Source organism: Phyllostomus hastatus, unplaced genomic scaffold (assembly GCF_019186645.2).
Source record: "Phyllostomus hastatus isolate PE091 unplaced genomic scaffold, TTU_PhHast_1.1 phas_contig_40, whole genome shotgun sequence".
Taxonomy (NCBI): Eukaryota; Metazoa; Chordata; class Mammalia; order Chiroptera; family Phyllostomidae; genus Phyllostomus; species Phyllostomus hastatus.
The window spans coordinates 88,128,584-88,152,555 of record NW_025333872.1 but is presented as its reverse complement, the minus strand read 5'-3'; the positions used below and the strand labels follow the sequence as shown (position 1 = coordinate 88,152,555).

Below are 23,972 nucleotides of genomic sequence, written 5' to 3'. Positions count from 1 at the left end.
GCCTTGATTGCTATTGGCATGTCCAAGGCCACCCTCCACCTGTGTTCCATCCAGGGTCACACAGCACAAGCTACCAAGTGAACTGCAGATGGCTGCTACTTGTCCTGGGCTCAGAGGTGCCCAGGAGAGGCCAAGCTGTGAACCAAGGCTGATGGTTGCTAGTGCCTGGCCTGGGGCAACTTAGTGAGAGGTACAGGGCTCACTGAAGATAGATGCTGCTTGTTTGAGAGAATTTAGGAAAATCTGAAGCATTCACCAAGGTAAGACATCCACATGAAAAAGCCACTACAAACACGTTAGGTAGGCTCAGAAGTTGGCTGGAGCAGGGCCTCATGGAATAAGAAGGGTAGGGCAAACAGTGTGAGCCAGGTTTATGGCACCTGGGATGTGGAGCCTGCCTGCCAGCTCTGTGTCTCTGTTGGGGGAGGGCTCAGGAAATGAACAGTGGCCTTTGCCAGCACTTCTGTTTGGGAGAAGGCTGCCTCCCTGGCTCTCACCCTGGTGCCACACAATTCAGTTCTGCCTCATATGTCTCCGATGCCTTTCAATGTGGTGCCTCTACGTTGGATCTCACAGGGAGTTAGTCTGAGTATATCTGTGTGTGGGCCCTTTAAGAGGACCTGCCAGGGATCTGACAGTTTCTGTCTTCCACAGCCTTAGTGCCCACTGGGGATAACACAGATTTATTATTTACAGCTCTCTAGATGGACTGGACATTTTTAAGGTCTTTCATACACACTGCCAAAACATCTCGTGGGACCAGTTTTCACTGTTGCCAGTTAAAGAACCTCCACCTGCTGCTAAGCTCAGGGTTCATGTTTTATAATATTTGGTCAGTTTTGAAGTTTTTGAAATTGTTGAGGTAAAAAAAAGCACTCATTTTGCTAGTAATTCTATCTCCAGGAATTTTTTTTGCAAATATACTCACAAAAGTTTAGAAAAATATGTGCATAGATGGTTATCTCAGGGTTGTTTTCAAAAACAGTAGCTGGAAACACTTTAAATGTACAGAGATAGAGGCTGGCTGAGTAAATTTCGGTATAATCGCCCTGTGGGTGCTTTGCATTTGTGTGTCTCCCAGACTCACCAGTAAGTAACAGGGGGAAAGGGCAGGAGAACATGTACAGTGTTCTCTTCCTTATTAAAAATATACATGCGATCCTTGCTTTTACTGAGGTGAAATTGCATTTCCATACCCTATGTAAGTTTGTTTTCCCATTCACTGATGGAAAATGCATTTGAACAGGAATGGTTTGCAAGTGCCCCTACTTTTAGAAACCATCGGGCAGTGCCCATGCAGACAGAGACTGCAAAGGAAACCATGAAAGGAGGTCTGGCCGGGATAGGCCAATGCAGTAAGGAGAGGGCACAGGCTTGGGGGAAGGAGACTGAACCCTCGTGCAACCTCAGAGCCACGGTGGACCTAAGAGCAAGAACAGGGCACGGCGTGCAGAGGAGATTGCAGCCCCTACATGTGCAGGGACATACATGACTGTGGGAGATGGTGGAGCTCTCAGAGGCAGGGTGACGCCCCTGTGTGTGCATTGCGAGTCCCCCCACCCTGTAGGCCGAGCTGTCCTGCCAGTGTGAAGTAGGACGATGCACTGGTGGGCCCATGAAGTTTAACATCAGTGAACAGACCACTCTCATCTTTGAACCAATGAGCAGGAACTGGACAGTTGTTGGTCCTGGAGCCAGAGAGGTCAAGGAGGACTGGGAGAAGAATGGACAGGTGGAGCATTTCAGGAAAATTTTAATGGGAGTTTGCAATCGCTGGCTTGGGGACTTCTTAGACCACTGGGAGAATGTGCTGGAGCACCCAGGTGAGTGTGCAGTGTGCGGAGAATGTGGTAGCTCTCATTAAGGGTCTAACGCCTTCCTTGTGTCTGTGCCTGTGTGTGTGTGTGCGTGTGTGTGTGTGTGTCTATAATGGAAAATTTGACAGATGGATGGACCGGTTGATTCCTTGGTGGACTTCCTGTCTGGAGAGCTAGGGTCTACCATGGGCTTTCCCACCAGCTTCTGGAATCCCATCCCACCTCCCTGAGCACAGGAGTTCCCACCTGCACTGGGCAGTGATTCAGTCATCAGGCACTACTAGATGGTCCTCAGATCTCTCTGCATTATAATGCTTCCAGGCCTTCTCTTCTTCCCGTGTTCTAGTTGTCCTATAACCAGGTCAAAGGTCACCTCTTATGAAGCCTCCACCTCTTTCCTCAGACAGAATTAAGCACCCCCAATTCTGTCATCCTCAAAAAGGTCTATGCATAATAAACTTGTCAAACTGTATTATAAACAGATAGACATTTACTGTCTCATGCAGTAGAATGTGAGACCCCTGCGGACAGAGCACAACCCCTCTCCATCTTTATACCCCTGGACCTAACAGGGTGGCTGTCACATGATGAGTCAGTAAATGTGGGGGTGTCATGGGAAAACAGGTGCTGTTAGTTGTCTTATATTTGATAGGATGTTTGCTTTTTTTGTTTTAGTGCCACCATTACGGTCCTCAGCATTCCCTCCAACTACACAGAAAAATACTTCATCGATTATCGTTGGCATCTTCGGCTCCATTCTTTTTGGAGTCATCCTCTCCCTGGGTGTTTGGATGTGGAAATCAGGCAGGATGAAAGGTAAGCTGCAGGCTGGCCTCTGGCTCTTGGGCAGGACATAGTCTGGGAAGGGCTTGGGAGGGGTGAGCCACGGTCTCCCCAAAGCCTTCTCCCTGATCCATCTCTACACAGAAATGATGCCCTTTGTTAGTGCTGAGCCCCCACACCCCACAGTAGCCATTTGAAATCATGTACAGGAAAGTGTTTGACACACTTTGAAGTCACACACAATTGTTGGTTAGCATTATCTCATATTAGCACACATGTTTATTTTTAATATTCATAATTATTTTAATAACTAGCATTTAAAAGGTTTGATGATACCTCCAGGGACCATTTTTATAAGCTGTGAAAGTTTCTCCTCATAACAAGCCTACTGAAGCTCTCTGAGGCCTAAAGCAGAAAGAAATCTTTACCCGGCTCCAAGGACATCTTACAGCGACCACAGTCGTGTGGGGTGGATACCTCGCAGGTGGAAGAGCCTGCGGCTCCTGGTGGTTCACTCCAGACAGAGCCCGGGCTAAGAGGCCACTTTTTTCTGCTTCAAATTCACATGGAGATGGACCCCAGAAAGCTTTAAAATTTCTCCTTTCCACGTGATGACAAAAAATATTGAGCTAATATTTTCCCTTTTTTTTAATTTTTACCTTCTAGTTATACCTCCTACTCTGTTCCGGGTCTGAAAGCTATAGTTTCCTAAATGTCAGTCCTGAAAACAAAACATTATAGTAGAGACTTCATTTTTCTATCCAGTTATTTATTTTTGCCCCCTAAAAATATAGACATTTAACAATGTAAAATTCATAATGTTTAAGCATGCAATCAAAAATATTCAGACATGGGAAAAAGCAACAAACTGTGATGCAAAGCAGGAGTAAAATGAGTCAACAGACTCTGACTCAGAAACAAACAAGATGCAGGAGGTGCTCACAGGCAGCGAGAACTCCCCAGCACAGCCTCCCTGGGGTTGGACATTTTCATGTGCCTTATTACTGTGTGGTAAAACACGCCTCCTTTTGATCGCACATGATCTAATTAAAGGCCCTTCCACAGGCTGTAAAGATAACTCATCAGGTCCTCATATTTGGCCGTGTTCATATTTTGAGTTGAGTTTGTAGAAACCCAAGTAAATATGACTGCTGAGTTTTATATTTTTCAACAGCACCGTGTTGCCCTAGTACAACGTCTCAGGGACCTAGTGTGGAAACCATGGGGGACGTTGGAGGTGAAGAACTGAATATGGTGTCTGGTGGTTCCCCAGCTGAGCTAGTCGACGTGTCTGGAGCAGACCCTGAAGGCACAAGGTTGTGTGGAGAGCCCCTGCTCCCCAAGACCTCATGCCCCTTTGAATTGATACCCTGAGCAGGTCTGGCTGGTTAATGAAACAAAAAAGGTTGGCTTTATCGACTGTGCCAGGCAGTGGCTGACTAGATACGACAGCATAATATTGTGAAGGCATTAAGATTTCCAGAACTTTCTGTTATCCTGTCTCCTTTCTGCATTGATACAATCTTTATTTCCTCCCAAACCTTGTTTCCTCATTTTAGATCCTAGAACACTGATACTGCAAAATGTCTTGAGTGACCCCTTTGTGCCACCTGTTGTTTTGCATAGGAAGTTGTAGTGAGAGTCAGCATGCATTCTGGTTAGTGGAATAAATGAAAACCCACGGAGGTCTTACTGAGGGTGCTCCAGGCACCCGCCAGTGTCTGGGACTTGCTGCCTGACACTCGTTCTGCTCACTTCTGTGCTTAAGTTCCCCACACTGTATGTGACCAGCGTGTGACTCTACTGCTTTATTGGACGGGTCTCCTCTAATAAGGCCGCCAGTGTGGAAAGAGACAAACGTGTGTGACCGTCTTTCCGGACGCTCCCTAGCTCAGGACAACAGCACTCGGCTTAGCACTCCCTGAAGCTCACTTGCCAGCATCACCTGCCTTCGCTGTGCTGGAGACTAGGAGTGGGCGGGGTTATGGCGAGCAAGGGAAGGGGCGGAGCTGTGGGCGGGGAATGAGTCCCCAGCGCGCGCGGTGAGGGGGAATGGGGGGGGGACGTGACGTAACGTGACGTGATGGAGGGAGTGGGCGGGGCTGGACACAGCCGCTGTTCACTCTCCTGGTGCTGATCCGCGCACAGGCCTCTCGTGGCCAAGGAGCGCACCGGGGTCCCGGAAGAGAGGCGCGGGGAGCGGGGAAACCTCCGGAAAAGACGAGGAGCGCTGCCACGTCGCGCCCGCTATGACTCCTGTGGTTGACGTTCCCGCCAGCGACCGCGCGCCCGCGGCCTTGGGGGCGCAGCCGGGCTCCCGGGAGGCCGCGCTTTGAGTCTCCAGGGCCTCCTCCAGCCGCTGCCGTCCCAGAGAAACACTGGGCCCGCGGTTGCCTGCCGGCCTCACGCTCTACGGCCCACCTCGGCTGACGTCCTCTGCCGCCGGCCGCCATGGCCTTCGACGCCCCAGAGAGCGCGGGCTCTGAGCTCAGGCAGCCGCCGCGGCACCCCGCGCTGCGCGGGCTGCTGCTGCTCTGCCTGTGGCTGCCGAGTGGTAGCACGGCCGGGCCGCCCCCAGCGCCGCTCTCCGAGCTGCACGCGCAGCTCTCCGGGGTGCAGCAGCTCCTGGAGGACTTCCGCCGGCAGCTGCAGCAGGAGCGGCCGCAGGAGGAGCTAGAGCTGGAGCTGCGCGCTGCTGGCCGCCCACCGCAGAGCTGTCCCGGGCCGGGCGGCGGCAGCTACAGCGTCATGTCGGACGCCATCATCCGCATCAAGGACTCCGTCGCGGCGGGCGCCAGCTTTCTGAGGGCGCCCTCGGCAGTGCGGGACTGGCAGCAGTGCTTGGCGGCTTGCTGCTCTGAGCCGCGCTGCTCCGTGGCGGTGGTGGAGCTGCCCCGTCGGCCCGGGTCCCCGGCCCCCGCGCTCGGATGTTACCTCTTCAACTGCACCGCGAGGGGCCGCAGCGTCTGCAGGTTCGCTCTGCACCGGGGCTACAGTAGCTACAGCCTCAGCCGCGCCCTGGAAGGGCAGCAAGACCTGGAAGCTGGCGTCCCGGCCACCGCCCAGGCCTCGCCTCGACTGGGTAAGCAGGCCACTTGGGCCCTGTTGCCCTTGCACCAGTTGGGTGGCTGCCTCTGGAGATTCCCCTGGCCATGACCACTGGGCCCTCCACAGCCAAGTCAGAAATGAAACATCCTTGTTCCCAATGATCTTAGTTGCGGGCCTCCAGAGGAGTGGCTTTGATTTCTCAGTCTTAGGGATGGTTTCTGAAAAACCTCTGTAGGTTGGGCAGAAGCAGGCACGCTGGGCTGATTTTGCAGTTTTTCTACGCTTGGTGATTGAGGCTGTTCTGAGAGGATTCACGGAAATTCACTTTAAAGGAGAAAATCCCAGGGAGAGAAAATCATACAGCCCCCCTCCCCAAAATAAACCCCTTTATTTCAATCTCGGGTTTTAATAGGGTATGGTTAGGTCAAGTAACTGCAAAAGCAAAATCTAATTACGTCCCTGATTACTCATAACACACTGTTACTGAGTTTGGCTCTCCGGACTCACGGTTCCACCTGTAGTTGCTCTCACCAGATAAAAACGGGGAAGAGCTCCTGTCCGGTGTTTCTGAAGTGGGTCCGTCTGATTTCCATGGACTAGCGTTCCCCTTCATAGAGTGAAAAGAAGGGACTTGATTTTAGTTGAAAATAAAAAGTTTAGGGCACATCCCCTTTTTTAAAAGAGCTAAAAATCATGCTTTTCAAGTGATAGCTTTACTTTCTGCAGATGTTCAGAAGGGGAGAATCAAAATATAAAAAGAGGCACAGGATGTGGTAGCTGGAGATTAAGGTCACAGAGGGACTAGAGCTTTGATTGAGGTCAGCTCAGTGTTTGATCCCATGCTCTCTGTTTGATTCAAGATGAGGTGAGCAGACTCAGTAGGTCTGGAAATCTGGAGTCTCCCTGACCTGCAGGGCCAATGAGAAGGGTCCGGAATCTGTGTGCACAATGCCCAACCTACCTCCACAGAGGGGGAGGCTCAGAACCCTTGTCACGGGGGCAGACGTGGCAGGTCTCATCCTAGAAGCAGGCACTGGGAAGGACCCCCAATTTGCCCCTGAAGTGGGGGCAGGAGGCACTTTTACCTGGACCCCCACCAACATCCCTGAACCAGGCCCATGGACGGGGCACATGGATCCTTCCTCTCTGTGCAAAGGCAGACTCAAAAGGCCCAACAGCAGAAAACCAGAATCCCTTTTCCTTATTCTCTAGGCAGGTTTGTACGAAACCGACATTATCATCAGCTCATGAGGAGAAAGACTAGAACAGTACTCACTATAGATGATGATAATCACATTGAGGTTATGGACCATTTTTTTCTAACGTGTTGCAGTTTTTAAAAACGCACTTTAAAAAATGATGGGATTTCACCTGTACTACCCAGGCCTCTCTTTCAGTCTGGCTCCACTGCCGTGAGTTGACTTCGGGAGGCCCTGCTAAGGTCTCAGCCTCCGCTGTGTCCCCTGTGCTCACACAGCCCAGATCCAGACGGCAGACCCCTCCTGGTCAGGAAGGCTGTGTCTACTACAGCAGTGCGCTGTGAGTCAGATTAGTCAGCGGTATCATTGTTCTCTGTGTAAAATGCCAGTTGATCTGCCCCACCAAAATTGCTGTGTCTTTTCTCTGTAGATCTTACCAAGTATGTTTCATTTAGAAAAGAAATCGGTAATATTACCATAGTACTTAACACTGGTTTATTACATTTTTATGATGCAAATTCAAAATTATCTTGTGCTTCAAAGGCAAGTCAAATATTTTTAAGTGTAGCATACTCCTTTCCTTTTCTTATCATCATTGTTTAAAAAATTTTAAGGCCTGTTACTGAGTAGATAAGCTCTGGCTTATTTTAAAATACATTGTGCAACGTAATTTGTCTGGACTTGAACTGAGAAGGAAATGTCTCTCTGTTGTTTCAAATATAACAGTGATCAATTTACAGGAGATGAGGGTTTCACTGTGCTCTTAAATCCTATCTTAAAGCTCACCTAAAGAAAAGTAAATCATTAAAAAATGATTTTTTCTTCCAACAAGGCAAGATTAATTAATTTTAAAATATGTGGGCTATTTCAACACTTACCTGCTTCCCCTATCTGGAATCTTTGGAGTTAAATCTTTGAGGTTTTACGTGTGTGTGGTGTGTGTGTGTGTGTGTGTGTGTAGACATATATACATTATTACATCCATTGGTATTTATAGCATATAGTTAGTTATATTTTAGCTTCTGTACTTACAAATAGTATTTTAAGATACATTTCAATGCAAATAGCCAGTAGTCCTTATATATTACTCCAGAATTATAGGATGCACTCCAAAATTAAAAAGTGGTTAACCATTGTGTGGAAAGCCAGAACCAAAGGAGAGTTCTCTGTTAATCTCTATAAAAGGGCCCATTAGTAACGCAGTTGTTACATCTCTCTTTACCTGGGAGAAGCAGAATAAAGACATCAGGCTTGGATCTTTGCTCAGAGGTAGAAAAAGTCAGAACAAGTTTCTTCTTAAGCAGTGGCTTATTGAAATCTGAGTTACAAGTCCTCATTGTTTTAAAGGACTCTAAAAACGGGACTCATTATGTTCTCAGTAGACATTCAGGTGCACTTGTTCTTTGTAACATGCTCATTAAAAAAGGCATCTCCCTTTGAGGCTGGCAGCAGCCTTCTCATTCAGACAAGTCGCAGCTCCAAGAGCTGCATCCCCCTCACATACAGGCCCTGTTTCTGGGCCTTGAGGGAATCACTAGTTGAGAAGATAGGGCTGGATGGGAAGGTCTCCAGACATCCAGAAGGGAGTGGTGACTTTTAGATTAGCATTCCAGACGCATCGTTCTAGCTGCAACCTGTCCAGAACAACTACCTGTTGTTGCCTCTTGGGAAGCTGCTAGGATTGCCCCTAACCTCACTTGTCAGGCACTGGGACATCTGGGACCCACAGAAGTTTGCTTAGGAGACAGCTTTGGCGGCAGAGGAAGAAAGGCAGTGCCTTACTCACAACATCATTCAGACTGAGTCAAGGAGGAACTAGTCCAGGCCAGCATTTGGACCAGAGCTTTGGCACTGGAGGGTGGAAGAAATAGTAGATACCAAAAAGGGTGTGTCCCATCCTGTAGAGTTTGTGTTTCAAGTGATACTACTGAATCTCTAAAATACATCTGCATTTGTGTATACTTACTAATAAGAACCCTAAATCAATTAAAATAGTCACAACTCTGCTCTTAGAAATACAGCTTCTCCCATCAGTCATCTGTAAGTTAATTATTAATATTTAAGTGAACATGGCCCTGCCTGGTGTGGCTCAGTGGATTGAGCACCGCCCTGGGAACTGAAAGGTTGCTGGTTCAATTCCCAGTCAGAGCACATGCCTGGGTTGTGGGCCAGGTCCGCACTTGGGGTGTGTGAGGGGCAACGAATCCATGTTTCTCTCGTTCATTGATGTTTCTTTCTTTCTTCCTCCCTTCCCCTCTCTCTGAAAATAAATAAAATCTTTAAAAAAACATTTAAGTGAATATAAGTAGCCTTAAACTATTTAGTTGTATTCTAGGTCACAGGTAAATGTTATACATACTTGTTTTGTTTTTGTGGGACAACTCAAAACTCAGTGTGCTGGCTTCTGTTATAAAAATTAGTTTATTAGAAACTGTGAACTTCTGCTTTCCTAGCTGAAAAACTAGACTCCAGAAAAGTTCACGTGGGCTTTATTTTGCGTAGGTCCAAGAACTTGTTTTAAATTCCCAGTGTGATTTATTTCCCATCCATTGAACACTTTATATCACACCTGTTTTAAAAACTTGAAGACAAGGAAAATCTGTATCAGAGGTGGACTTAATTTTGTTTAAGGTTTGTTTCAAGAATTTTTGTTATAAATTCATTTAACAGAACTTGGAACATAAGTGGTTTAAAAAGTAAGTGAAAATTTCCCTCTGGAGAGTGAAACTCCTTCAGATGGACGCATTGGAGGGCCTGGTTCCCTGTCGTGCACCCACAAGCCTGTCCTTGCTCTTGCTCATACCTGACACCCCACACTTCTCCTGCGTGTATTACAGCTCAATTCCGTATTCATACTGTTGTTTATTATGTAAAGAAAATACAGTGAAAATCAATAGGAAAATAACGTTCAGTTGCTAGATATTTTCTCAGCAGTTCTTTGCTGGACCACCTCTATCCTAGCAAACAAGATACCTCTCCATTAGGAAAAGTAGGGAATCATCTCTCCTGTGAATTACTTTCTTTCACAGAAAAGGATGAGCCTCCCCTCAGCAAGGCCGGGCGGGACGTGGTTCTGCGTCTGCCCGCAGACGAGGTGACTTTGGATGGCCGTGAGAGCACAGATGACCATGCCATCGTCCGGTATGAGTGGGCACTGCTGCAGGGTGACCCCTCGGTGGACATGAAGGTAATTATTGTCCTTCTTCATTGTCATGAAAGCTGACGTTTGCAGTGAAGTGGTCTTTGGTAGCATCTTTCCACTTAGGTTTCCAAAAGGCCTGTCAGCCAGAAGAGAAGGTCTAAAATGGAGAGAGTATAAAAGTGATTGTCCACAAATGGTTTAGTTTATGAATTTACTTTTCTACTCATTAAACAGTGATCCTTGTCATTTGTTTTGAAGCTTACTTTGTTCTTCCTGCTTTTTTTGTTGATTTCTCCAGAATACACAAAAGCTTTGGGGAAAAAGACTCATACTTTATTTTAGTAACTCAGATTACTGTTTAAATTTTTGATTTCTTGTTTTCTTTGTTTAAGATCCAAGTAGAAAATTTGAAAATACAAAGCAGCATGAAGAGGAAAATCACATTCTAATGAACTCATTCTTTACACGATCCAGAAAGCAGTCATCTTACCTAGCAGTCAGGCCTGCTTGAGATCACTGAGTGACTAAGTGAGCGTGTTCCACTCTGATCTTCATCAGGCTCCTCTGGGCCAGGCTGCAGTTGCTGCGGGTAGGAATGAGCCCCTATTGGCAGATTCAGAGACACCCGGAGTCTTGACTCCCAAGGCTTGTTGTTAATCTCATCAGGACAGCTTCTGGTTAGCAGTATTTCCTGGCTTGGGCAGATAAACTCCATCCAAACCACTATGGTTAAAGGAAGTAGAAAAAATCTGTGTTGGTTTGCCAGGGCTGCCCCAACAAAGAACCACAGACTCTATGGCTTAAACAGATACTGTTTATCTTCTCACAGTTCCAGAGGGGAGAAATCCACAGGTTCTAGTGGGATTGGCTTCTGTTAAAGCCTCTCTTCTTGGCTTGTCGTTGGCTGCCTTTTCCTTCCTGCGTCTTCACATGATCTTCCCTCTGTGGGGAAACATTGATTTATATTCTCTCAAAACAAAAACAAAAACAATCACCTAGTCCCTCAAGACTGATTTCCGTGCACTGATTTACTCGATGGTTATGTAGTCTTAGAATTGGGCCGGGCCCCTGTTCAGCCTGGTACCCAGCCTCCCACCCATATAAGAGCCCCTCCTACACATCCCTTCAGGGCTCTCCCACTCTCTGCCCAGATACTTCCAGAGATGGACACTCACCACCTCACATCGTGTCCTATGACGCCTTCAATCAGCTGTAGTCATTAGGCAAACAAGATGTATTTCCCTGTTACTTCTGTGCATTGTAGCAGAATCTTCTCTTTGGAAAAGTTTTGAATGCATCTTTCTTTTTTAAAAAATTGTTATTGATTGATTTTTTTAAAGGGGGAGGGAAGGAGGAGAGAGAGAGAAAGAGACAGATAGAGGAAAACAAACATTGATTTGTTGTTCAACTTATTCATGCATTCATTGGCTGATTTTTGTATGTGCCCTGACCTGGGATCAAACCCACGACCTTGGCATATCGGGCTGATGCTCCACCCAGCTGAGCTACCTGGCTGGGCACATCTTTCTTTATTCTGGGTGACAGTTGCTTAAGTCTTTGAAAAAATTAATGTCACCACTTGGAATGCTCTCTCGGAACGGAACACCCCCACTCCTTTCAGATGTCTTCACATGAACTGAGGGCCAGAGCGTCCACCCTCCAGCCTCTGCTGGATTTTCTCAGAGTCATCCATCTGATACCACTAAAGTCTGATACCACTAAAATCTGACACCACTCATTGAACCCCATATGTCACCTGAAGATGTGTGTGTCTTCCTGACACAGATGCCACCTCCTGTGATCCAGATGCCTCCACTTCTACTAGGGAGACTTAATTTACGTAAACTGCTTTAGTGGCTGCGTCACACAGCAGGTCTGCGTGGCGTCGCCCATTCGCAGGATTACCTGAAACCTGCTTCGTCTTTTACAGACACCGCTGCCCTGATGGTGTCTCCACCTCGTTTGTGTCGCTGAGTTGTTGAACCTGAGGGCAGGACCGTATGTTTATCCTTTTCACATACCAACTCCTGGGTTTTCATCTGCCGTAGAAATTATTTTGAACTTAGAGGGTCAGCCATCAGACTTACTTATCACCCTTCTGTGCACTGTGTCAGCTGTGAAACTGTTCTATCCTCACGGAAACCCTTGAGAACCGAGGTTGATCAGGAAAGGTTCATGGACATGGCGGTCGCACCACCGGAGCGCTCCCTGGACAGGGACGCTGCCTACTCGTGGGCGCTTCTGGGGTACGTCTGTCCGAGCAGTCACAGGCCGCCTCTGCTACCATCTGGCTTTTCATTGCACTACTAAAAGCTCTGTCCTGTAAACGAAGAATGGCACCTATGAGTGTTAATGGTCCAGTATGGTAGTTATTGAGGACATTTATAAAAGAGCAACAAGATTAGACATTTCTTATAGGCCTTTCGGGCTGACTGCCAGGCTGTCAGGAGGGAAATCTGGACCGATTTCCCAGCCAAGTGCAGAACAGCGATGGCAGGTAGACCTGGAGCCACAAAACCACCACCCAAGTGACAGCGTCTGTGGTAGGAGAGACCCTGCAGCCGAACTGTGACTGTCTCACAACGGAGTTATACCCACAAGCACCCGCAAAGTAAACTCTCATCCTGCTGTGACTTCGTCATAATAAAGCGTCACTGACTGAGGGGCCGCGCGGTGGCAGGCGGTTCAAATACACCCATGATCCTCATAGCGGCCCCACTAGGGGGTGCCTTCCCATTCTGTAGATGAAATGGCCCTAAAAAGCTGTGAACGACTGAAATGGCAAGAGATTACTGAATGTCTGTCAGCAGAATGCTGGCAGTTGTGGGGCAGATTTTTCAGGATGTGCATTTATTAATTCTATAACACAGTTAGTAATGCAAGTGATTCTTGCCCATAGAAATGCAAATAATTGTTCCATATAGAAATGTAGTGTTTCTGACATGTAGAAAAGTGCGTTTCAAAGAAGACATTTCAGCACTTGTAGGTATTAATCTATTAATACACTCATTTCCTCACCTAATAGGTACTAATAGCAAACTTGGTTCAGTTTTTGCATGTACTAGCAACTTTGTACTAGCCATCATTCCTGACTGCTTATATCCTTTCTGATTCTCCTGTGAATTAGCAGAACACCTTTTTGGCTCTCTTCAATTAATGAGTTAAAATCATTGATGCGTGTTCATGCATGTGTGTGAGATCATGGTTTTTACATTTTGAGAATCTTCCTGAACAGTAATTTTCAGCCTTCAAGGGCCACCCCTCTGGTCCCTGCTACCTGGGCAGCCAGAGTTCACACTCCACGATTCCCGCCAGGAGAGCTGGACTCTCCAGCCAGGTCACTGTTTTCTGAGAAGGGGCTCCAGCTGACTGCAGTGTGAATGCACCCCCACCCCCCAAGCTGGGGAATGGGGCCAGCTGGGAAGGGGCTTGGGGCAGGGAGGAAGGGCAGTGGCAGCCCAGCATAGTGCGGAGGTTAAGTGGAAGCCCGTGTTGGATGAACACCCCTCTTCTGAAGCCCTTAGATGATCCCTGAGTCTCGGGGGCTCTCGCTGTTCCCTTCCCCCTGAGCACCTGCGGCAGCCCCCCGAAGTCCTCCTCTCTCGTCCCCCATGGTCCCCATCTGCACAGACTCCTCAGCCCTCCTCTCGTCTCCTGGGGACAATAGTCAGCCTCCCTTTGCCTTGCGACAGTTTGGGGCCAGGTTGTAGGACCGATCTTGTCACGTCCAAATGACCCACCCAGGCACTCGGAAACCAACAAAACCCAGTGAGGGCCTCGCCCTAAGAGGAATTATGCTGCTGCCTTAGTGATAACAAGATTGACAGCTAACTGTTTTAGCACCTAGTACGTGACCAGCACTGTGCTCAGCCCCTCACAGACGGACAGCTTGTGTTCCTGGCCTGGTTTCTCCATTTAGGAAGAAAGAAGAGGAGAGAGGATTCGTCAGAACCAGGGGGCTGATGGCTAGATTTTAAAGTTACTTATTTCCTGCTCTAGAAAAAGATATTCTACCTCCCCTTAACCGAATGTTAATCTAGAACACATTTCTTACATGCAAGAACAAATTTTTTCTGGTGGCTCATTAGATGACACTGAGTTTCATGATTATTCAACATAATACATTTACATCTGAAGTCAGAATGTAAAATACTACATTTGGGAACACGACACAGAGTACAAGGATGTTCAGGGAGATTTGGGCTTCATTTGTTTGTGGATTGATTTTCACTCATCAGATGTGGAAAACTTTCTAACCAAATGATTTTTGAATACCACATGTAGTAGGAGCTTACCGAAATGTGGGTGTTGTTCACACCAATAAGTTCATTATTAAATTCAAGCCAATTGCCCACTGGCTTGACTGCCCTACATAATTAATTTTTTTAAGTAAACAGGCAGAATACCATCTAAATAGGGACATGTTTGAGAGTGAAAGGGTGTGGTCTCAGTAATGACACCAGGCGCACAGAGACAAACTGGGACTTCCCTGAGCAGACAGAAAACCTGATGAAATCCAAGTTTCGTGAGACGGTCCGGTCCGAGGTTTCCCGGTCAGCCTCTCTTTCAGACTGCCCTCAACAGGTCAAAGGAGTATTTTAAAACTGACCCAGAGAGAAAGGTTTTGGGAAGCAAACTTAAATAGACACAAGAATATTGACTTCTTCCCTGCGTGGTTTGGCTCAGTGGATTGAGTGCCGGCCTGGGAACCGAAGGGTCCCTGGTTCAATTCCCAGTCAAGGTTGTGGGCCAGGTCCCCTGTGAGGGACATGCAAGAAGCAACTGATTGATGTATCTCTTGCACATCAATGTTTCCTTCTCTTTTTCTCCGTCCCTTCCCCTCGCTCTAAAAATAAATAAATGAAATCTTTAAAAAAAGAAGAACTTAGGTCCTGCCAGTGATAAGAAGATGAAAGAAGTAAGATTCTTGTTCCAGTCACCCCAGTCAGAGAGGCCAGGAGCGCCCCGGAGGTGCTTTCTTTCACACTGAGCTCGGGGCGTGGAGTCTGCACACACCGTGCCCAGGAGGCCGGCTGTTTCCTAGATTTCTGTGTTTGTTTTTGCACGCTGCTAAGAGCTAAGTGGCCTCTCCCCTCCGATTTTCTGCACTGTTTCTTCGTGCTTCTGAGTCTCCTTCCTATTTAAGCAGCTCTGCTTATATCTGAAAGCATTTTACACTTTTGGCATTAAAAAATAATTCTTCTCTAATTGGGTTGGGTTAGAGGCATGAAAGGGAAATGAGGGCAGAGTTGGAGAAAACTGTAGACACATTCTGAAACAGTAAAGCAGCAGTGACATTTGGTTGGGTTCCAGAAGGGAAGAATAAGTCTGTTCTTCCCTCTGTTCTTTACTTCTAGAGGCTTCTAATCCTGGCCAACTTTAGAAGCGGGCCACTATGAACATGGTATGTTTTAAGAGGATTTGACAGAAAAGAGAAAGGCTTTAGTCCAAAACTATTTCTCTTACTGATTCCTGAAATCTCAATATATGCAATTTAATTCTGCCTTAATTACTGCCTTCTCTGGTCCTATTCTTTTGAAAATGATCCTCTTCTGGGCAGGTTTATATGAGAAATACTCAACTCTTTTTATTAACCATTAGAAGCTTTATTCTTTTTCTTAGAATAATGTATGATCATTTTCTACATTGGATTAATTTGAAGATACCCATTCCATAATTTATAGTAAAATTAAAATTATGCAAAAAATACAAATTAAGAAAAAGAAATAATATAAATGCTGCTGATGGTTGTAAAAAAATATCTAAATAAAGGACCAAAAAAATAAATACAGTGGCTACTGATGGTTGTCTTAGGGTGCTTAATTATAATTGGTTTTTCTTTACTGTCTTTTTCAAAAAATCAGCAATATAACTTCATTTATTTTTACTGAAAAACAAATGGGTATTAAAATGATCTTTTCTTTCTGATCAGCAAATCTGTGAGTAGACGCCTCGACACTGACCAGAGAAATTCCCACTTCTTGAGGAAACTCACTTAACACCTTACCCCAGAATTGAGAAAGACGGCCCGTCAGAGGTCTGTTCTTTGTAAAGATGCTCTAACTGCATTCATTGGACCATGTGTAACAGGAAAGGTCAGGCCGCTGGACTCATTTTGCTTCTCTTTGTGGAACTCTACATCCTATGTGTGACGACAAGCAGACGGAGGGAACCCTGAACTGAAGAGCAGAGTCTAAACGTGTGTTTGCCTGCAGTGTTATATCTAGACGGTTAGAGCGCCAGTTCATTTCCTGGCCTCAGGGGACCTGCTCATTGTCTTCTTCACAATGCCTCCGGCAAGATGTCATGGGATCACAATAAGGATTATTACGTCAATCAAACCACTTGTAGAGATCTCATCCAGTTTTCCAAGTTAGATTAGTCCAGACACAAGGCAGAAAGCTAGTTGCATTTTGTACCACGCTACCTCCCCACTCGTTTGTACCTGACTTACACCCAATTGCCTTATAGACTTTAGGAGCAACTGTTGGGTGGCAAGAATAGTTAGGTATTATTTTGTACCTAAGTGTATATAATGGTAAGTGTGTTACAATAATGGTAACTAATAATATGTGTAGGTGTGTGTGTAACTTAGTGTATATAAATAAACCCAACTGTGGTATCTGATACTAGATCACCTTCTTGGAAGGCGGAGTTGAGTCAGAACAGCAGGCTGGGTGTTCTGTGGAGGTAGTGGTTTAGCAGAGGCCAAACATCAAAGGCTCCAGCAGGTCTTGGGCAGAGATTAGAAACTCCTTGTTTTACTAAGGTTACAAATTGGGTATGGTGCATAGACCTGTGTGTATAAATATGCATATACTTATCCTCACTCCTGACACTTCAGAACTGTTTAGAGATACTTTAAATCCTTTTCATTTTTCCTGGTAGATTGGTGGAATGTGAAAGAAGAGAGGTTAAATATGACTCTAGGTTCCAAACCACAGCTCTTGTCTTGTTCTAAACCTTATTCGTCTGACTCTCTGATCATCTCTGCTTGTTCTCAGACCGCCTGCCCCCTTCAACTCGGTGCACCCTTGTCTCTGAGCATCAGTCACCCACTCCACCCTCTTCTAAAGTGATCTCCTTCTTTCCAGCTGTCTCACGGCTGGCCTTTCAGGTAGCAGTGAGCACTCACAAAAGTGACCCCTGTCTGGCCCCCTGGCGGTGCACTTGGGCCTGAAGACAGTGTGACAGTGCGGCAGTGAGCACCGCCTCACACCTCTGTGAAATAAACAGCAGAGGACAGGTGACCTTTCTTTGCCAGCTCCAGTTTAAACCTTTTGCCCCAAAAGGGATGGGACAGCTTGTAGGCTGTTTTACAAATCGGAGGTCTCAATTCTGCCTGTCTCAGTGAGTGACAGTCACTTTAATAGTTTCCCTGTACCCAGCTGTAAAAACAGGGCAATGCCATTCAGCTTGAGATGAGAATCAAAGCAAAGGAGAGAGTGGATATATTTAAGCATTTATCATACTAAGCTCTTTTTAGATTAAAAAAAATAATTTATGCAATTTCTTTAGGCCCTACATTAAGATTTTTTTTACATGATTATCTCATTTGATCCTCATGAGGCAGGTGCTATTACTTCCATTTTACAGATGAAGACACTGAGATTTACATTGGTTAAGTGGCGTGTACAAGGTCACACAGCTGGTACATGGTAGGGCCGGCATTCCAACCCAGGTCTGCTAGACACCGGGCTCCACGCCCTTGACCACCTCACCTGCGGTCCTTCCCTGTGGTCACTGGATCACCGGGAGCCTGTTATGTGCAGACTCCCAGATGCCGCTCTCCAGAGCCACTGGCTCAGACGCAGGCTGAGCCGGGAGATCTGCCTGGTGGTGACTGAGCAGCCTGAAGTGTCACAGCCACTGACTGTATCTCATTATGCTGCCGCCAAATGGTCGTACAGCCTCCTGCTTGTGGGTTTATGGTACTGGCAAGTCCTCTAAGGTTATGTGCAGGCGTCCAAATCTAGGATTTCATAAATAAAAACAAGCAGGTGAGTTATTTCAAGTCCATCACTGCGTCAGTGTAATAAAATGTATAAGGTCAGAGTTCGTTGGTAGAGAATAATTTCCAAAGTAATTCATTTAAGTGGAAAGCAATCTTCTAAAAGGTAGGGTATTAAACAGTATCACTGGGGAGGCTGAACGAAACGGTGTTTAGATTGAGCATGTAAAAGTGATTCCCAAAATCACACCGCAGAGCAGGACCTCAGAAGCTATTGCTCTGGCCGTGACCAGGACGCTGCTTTGTTGTGAGGAGAGCAGAGGTTCGGGGTGGTGCCCGGCTTTAGGGGGTGAGCAGACACCCCTGAGGGTGATCAGCAGGGAACAGCTGGGGGACTCGGAGGCAGAACAGAAGCCAGGGAAGCAGGCAGTTCAGGAGACAGGAGTGACCAACACTGTTAAATACAGGAAGAGGGCCCGTGTTGTTTTTGTTGTTTTTTTTAAGACAAGGCTAAGAAGTACTGTTGACCTTGATGCTAGGTGACCTTTGCAGGGTCAGTTAGTGAGTTTTCCCAGCACCGTTTCAGGGGGTGGGGTAAACAGTAAGTGGACAAGGACCAAATGCAAACAGCATGTGCAGCGAGGACAGACAGCCCTTTCAAGAAGTTGAGTTGAAATGGAAAGGAAACCATATGGTGGCTAGAGATGACCTAGGGAGTTTTATTTGCTGTTGGTTTGTTGTTAGGTCAAGAGAAACTTGAGCAGAGAGGTCAGAGGGCAAGGGGTCAAGGACCAGACAGAGGATGCAGTGTAAGACGGCTGACAGCTGGTCTAATGACTGCAGGATGGGGTGGCAATGGCCCAGATATGGGCACCTTGGAGGTGGAGGGTGGAGCCCTGATCGTAACCATAGCCACAGTCCTGATTTTCTTTTTTTTTTTTCTTTTTTTTAAAGATTTTATTTATTTATTTTTAGAGAGGGAAGAGAGGGAGAAAGAGAGATAGAAACATCAATGTGCGGTTGCTGGGGGTCATGGCCTGCAACCCAGGCATGTGACCTGACTGGGAATCGAACCTGCGATGCTTTGTTTCACAGGCCACGCTCAATCCACTGAGCTGCGCCAGCCAGGGTCTGATTTCCTTCTTGAAGTAGATGAGGTCACCAGCTGAGAAGGAAGGGCTGGTACTGGGCGTGGAGCTGGGGAGCGGTACAGGTTTGGGACAGGGGCTGTGAGGACAGGAGAAGTACTGACCGTCAAGGGCCTTATAGCCCAGGTAAAACGGGAAACTGGGGATTCAGAGTCGGGCCAGCCTGCCAAAGTAGCGCTTGATTCAGCGTCCCGCAGCCTCGGACAGGAGGGGAGAGGCAGGTCGTGGGCCGGGAGCAAGGACCACACCGACTTCCAGTCCAGGACGGTGTGGGACGGCACGCGTCACGTCTCCTAACCAAACGTGATGTTTCCCGTCCGGTGGCAGGTACCCGAGTCGGGAACCCTGAAGCTGTCCCACTTGCGGGAAGGAGCGTACACCTTTCAGCTCACTGTGACGGACAGCGCCGCGCAGAGGAGCTCCGACAACGTCTCGGTGACCGTGCTGCCCCTGGCCTCGTCCCCGGGAGGTGAGGAGGAGGTCCTTCCCTCGAGTTCTCAGTGGCCGGCGGAGGCCAGGCCGCTGAGGAAGGATGGTATGATCGGCTTTGCACAGTCTAGCACCAAATTCCACGGGGGGCGGAGAGGGGGTGTCGAACGAGACAGTCTCTGCCAAAAGTGCGATCACGGACGTGGGCCCCGTTCAACAGTGCTCTGGGCAAAGAACGCTGCGGGATGGGGTGGGAGCACCCTGTGTGAGCCAGAGGGACCCGTCTGCCCTTGAGTCGGTTTCAAAAAGGGCGTTTCCGGGGAGGACCTCATTGCAAGCTGGGCGGCCTGTCTGATATGTGCGCTCAAGAGTAGGAAGTACATTGAAGACACGTGAGAATATATGAAGTGCATGTGTCAGTATGAAAGGGCTGTTTAAACATTTGTGCGGACCCTTTCTGTGGACGCACAGGTGCATTGATAACACCGATTTCCTGCCTGTCTCGGGGCTCGTGTTCTGCTGCACGGCGTAAACCCATCTCATTTTTGTGTGGCTTTCTTTCCCAAACGTCTACATTTCTAAGAGTAGCTTGTCAAGTTAAAAAATCATATGAAACCAGGACCACTGATGGTACAGACGTGTTGCAGAGGGAAGCCCCGCCTTTCACTGGCGGGGAGGGGCTGAGATGTGTGTTCCTGTGCTGGACGAGCACCCGGGCCATTGGAAACCTGACACTGGCTCCAGCCAGTCACTCCCCAGCACAGGACAGCGGGCCTCAGAGGGCTGTCCTCCTGCGATGGAGTGCAGGCCTGGGCAGGGACTGAGCAGAGAGCTGGTTCTGGGAGAAAAGTGCTCGCTCTCAGGAAGAAGACAGAGAAACCCTGCCTTCCCTGCAGAAGTGAGGGAGGGGTTGCTGTGCACAGCCTGGGAGGGAGCAGGGGCCTGTGCTGAGATGCACGGGGAGGGGGGGCTAAAGCACCCCACCCCCACTTGTCCTCCCTGGTTTGTTCACTCAGGCCCGTGTCCCAGGCCCCAGAGGTACATTGCTGGTCGTACATTTCTGGCCTTTCTCCAAAAGGGTAATAAAATGCATTCAAAGTGGCAGGCAGTTATTGGGATCACTTTTGATTACCAAAAGGCCTCTTGAGCATAGGTCTAGTGTATGTAACTCTATATAGGAGCTAAAAAAGGATGCTGTACTACTGTCTGCCCTCCAGAGTCACTCACTGGATAGACTGGAATAACACACTATGAATTAAATAAAACACCGCACTGAGGCATTGAAAACCAGAGGTGGAGATGAAGAGGTGTTTCTGTCTCTCTATTGCAAGTATTGGTCTTCTAGTTAAGACCCAGCTGTAATGGTAACCAAGGGTGGCCGGCCCCTTCCGGGGCGAACAGACAAGCACATACCTCTGCTGACGTGATGACGACTCGGCACAGTGTTGGATATAGGGGCTGCATGTTCTCAGGCTTCAGGGATAATAATCCACTCAAAGAGCCAGCCAACAGACACTTCCGGTATGATCTAGATGAGTGGTCTCCCAGTAGGGTCCCCCACAAATGGTGAAGACATTTTTAGGGTGGAAAAGAAGACACAGGGATTTATGTTTTATGAATTTTTAATCTTCTAAGTTCTCAGTGTGTTTCATAACATGCACAGAATGTTAGCGCAGCGGTACACGCATGTTATTTATAGACGGGAGATGTGTGTTCACCAACATGCTGTGAATTGGGACACGTGGTCAAAAGTTTAGAGACCATCCGTTAGAAAGAAATGGACGAATTATAAATACGGATCTATCTCCAAAACTACCAAGGAATAAGTAAACTTCGGTGTATTTGGGAATTTTACATGTGGACTCAGGGAACGTGAGCAGTGGCAGTGTCCTGCGTGGGGTCCAGAGTCCCCTGCACTCTCCCTCCAAACTCCTTCCCTGCTGACAGAAGCAGAAGCTCCTTTTGAGGCCCAAGTTCTCAGTCACAACGGCAGGCCCTTTGCTTCCTCTTCTTTCTCAGGAGCCTTAACCAATCTGTCTTTTCTCCACCCTCGTCTTCCTCTTGCACTCCTTTGCTGGCCTTTAACTGCCCCTCGGTGGGCTATGCAGCCAGGACCTCACCTGAGCCTGCTCACCGCGCTCGGCCACCTGTCTCAGGGGAGTGGCATCAGCGCCAATGTCGCGGGTCCTGAGAGTTCTCTAGTCCATCCCGCCCCTGGGGAGTTACGGGCTCCTCCTGTGCCTCCAGCCTGATCTCTTCCGTCTGCATTCCCAGTCTCACGAAGTCCCACAGCTGTTACATAGCTGAGTCTAGTAAATTTGGCTCAATCTGGAGCGGGAAATGCCTTTTAAGAAAACGTATTGTAGCTTCTATGCATTGCACTGTGGATTAAAAACTCCTAAGAGCTCCAGAAAGGAGACAGTTTCATTATTTAAAGAAAATAAGTTCACACCAGCTAGTGTCTAAAGTTTCTGTTTATTCTTTACTGTACCAAGGCGGGTATGGCAGTCCAATATGATCTAGATGAGTGGACAAGTAGGGTTCAAGAGTAAAAAGTTAACCCCAGTAAAAAGCATCACTTAGGCAACAAGAATGTAAGACACTGCATGTATAAAACACGGCCAGCCACCTGAGGGCCGCATAGGGTGTAGCCGAGGAGATGATGGGGTGAAGGAACGCACGCAGAGGCAGACCCCTGAGTGAGGAGGCCAGGTCAGGAGGGGGCAGGCCAGAGCTGCTGCTTCTCTCCTCCCACCTCGCAGGCAGTGTCGGCTTGGAGAGCAGCCCTGCAGTGAAGCCCGTGGTGATTCCTGAGAATTTAGTCAAGGGGGCCAAGAAGAGACCCCCCCCCCTTAAATTTTCCAGAACCTGTTGCTCCAGCTCCGACTACCGGGTGTTTCCTCAGTGTCTGCCTCTCTTTACCCATGTGCATCGCATCACACATCTAGTCTCTGTTCGTCTTGACGCGGTGGACGTCGGCGTTCCTGAGCTCCTGTGACTTGAGTCTTGTTTATAAATAGGGTGCTCGAAGGTTTGCTCGCGCTACCACTTCTTCTGTGACGACGGCTGTTGCATCGACATCACACTGGCCTGCGATGGAGTGGAGCAGTGTCCGGATGGGTCTGACGAAGCTTTCTGTCACAGCCGTGAGTCAGCGGCGTGGCATCTGGGGAGGGGGGCGTCAGTATTCTCATGTGCAATGCAAAGTCAGTATCGCTCTTTTTCTGCCCGGTTTCAGGTGAGACTTTATGCGAACAAGCTTTGCTTTAAATTAAGCAGCATTTATTCTGAGTCTCTAATGCTGGTTACAAAGGTCAGATATTCTGTATTGCTGACATTTTTCAGAAATTGTTTCTGATTTTCCAAAAGTTTCTTTACCATCCTAAAAATGCTCTATTAATACAGTCAATCTCAGTTCTCAAACGTCTCGGTTCTTGAGCAATTTGGTTCTCGACCAAGCTGTTCATGGGAAAAAACGTCCTGGTTGTCCAACAGGGTTCTGGGTCTCGATTCTCCACCCGACAGCCCTTTCGTGCGGACACCTGTAAGATCAGCATGCACCTCTCAGGCCACAAACAAAGAGATTCGGATTTTGAACAAGTTGTTTCTCAAACTGTTTTCAGAATGAATTACCGAGGTTCTGCTATATATGCTTTCAGAAAGCTTCATGAGATAACATTTGTTTTGGTAAAATTTTTAAAGAAAATTTGTGATACACTAGGGTGTGGCTAAGTGACCTAAAGCAGTCTTATGTCACATACATAAACATGCAGCATAAGGAAGAGGGAAAGCTGCAGAAAGTTCCTGAACTGCTGGTTTGAGGAAGGATGATGGCTCTCACAGCCTTAGGTTTAAACATTTCATCTCTGTCAGTTTATGTGTGAGAGTTAGAAAGTGAATCATTGGAAGAGGAGGCATCCCTTGAAAGCAAGGGAGAGAAGTTTTCATGGGGGCTCTGACATGTCTTAAATGGGTGGGTTATTATTCCCCAGTACCCATGATTTCAACTCTACTGCAGATTCAGTGGTTTTCCTTAAGGTTCAGAAAAGGAAGCCAGCAACTAACTAGCTCTTCTACGCTTCAGTGAGCCTGGAGCAGAAGGCCGAGACTCACATAGCGACTTCCCAGCCTAGAACCACAGGACCAAGCAAGGATGCAGCAGCCGGCTTCTTGCTGGAGAAGTCTCAGAAAGCCACGGCCCCAAACAGGCCACCTGCATCATCAGACACGGGGAAGAGGGATCGTTCCACCTTTCGGGGACCAAAGATTCAAACGGACCCTGTGATGCCAGGTAAGGACTTGAGACAGGTTCTCCACAAAGAGCCTCATTTTCTGTAATGACACTGGCTGAAAATTAAGGTTATATTTGAAGAGTGTTAAGGAAATATCTCAAAAGAAAGAAGAGTTGAAATGAAGAATTCAGCCAAAAGAAAAAAAACACCTGACATTTGCTCT

General features: G+C 47.5%; 1 protein-coding gene across 1 annotated transcript in view; it reads left to right on the top strand.

Moving 5' to 3' along the window:
• The first annotated feature begins 4,711 nt into the window (after positions 1 to 4,711).
• Positions 4,712 to 23,972, top strand: part of LRP11 (LDL receptor related protein 11) — a 29,912-nt gene continuing 10,651 nt past the window's right edge. Inside the window, exons 1-5 of the mRNA XM_045843614.1 lie at positions 4,712 to 5,682; positions 9,877 to 10,034; positions 19,416 to 19,557; positions 22,538 to 22,663; positions 23,602 to 23,808. Coding sequence (XP_045699570.1) covers positions 5,052 to 5,682; positions 9,877 to 10,034; positions 19,416 to 19,557; positions 22,538 to 22,663; positions 23,602 to 23,808 — 1,264 coding nt within the window. The 5' untranslated portion in view covers positions 4,712 to 5,051. The remainder of the gene's footprint in view (positions 5,683 to 9,876; positions 10,035 to 19,415; positions 19,558 to 22,537; positions 22,664 to 23,601; positions 23,809 to 23,972) is intronic.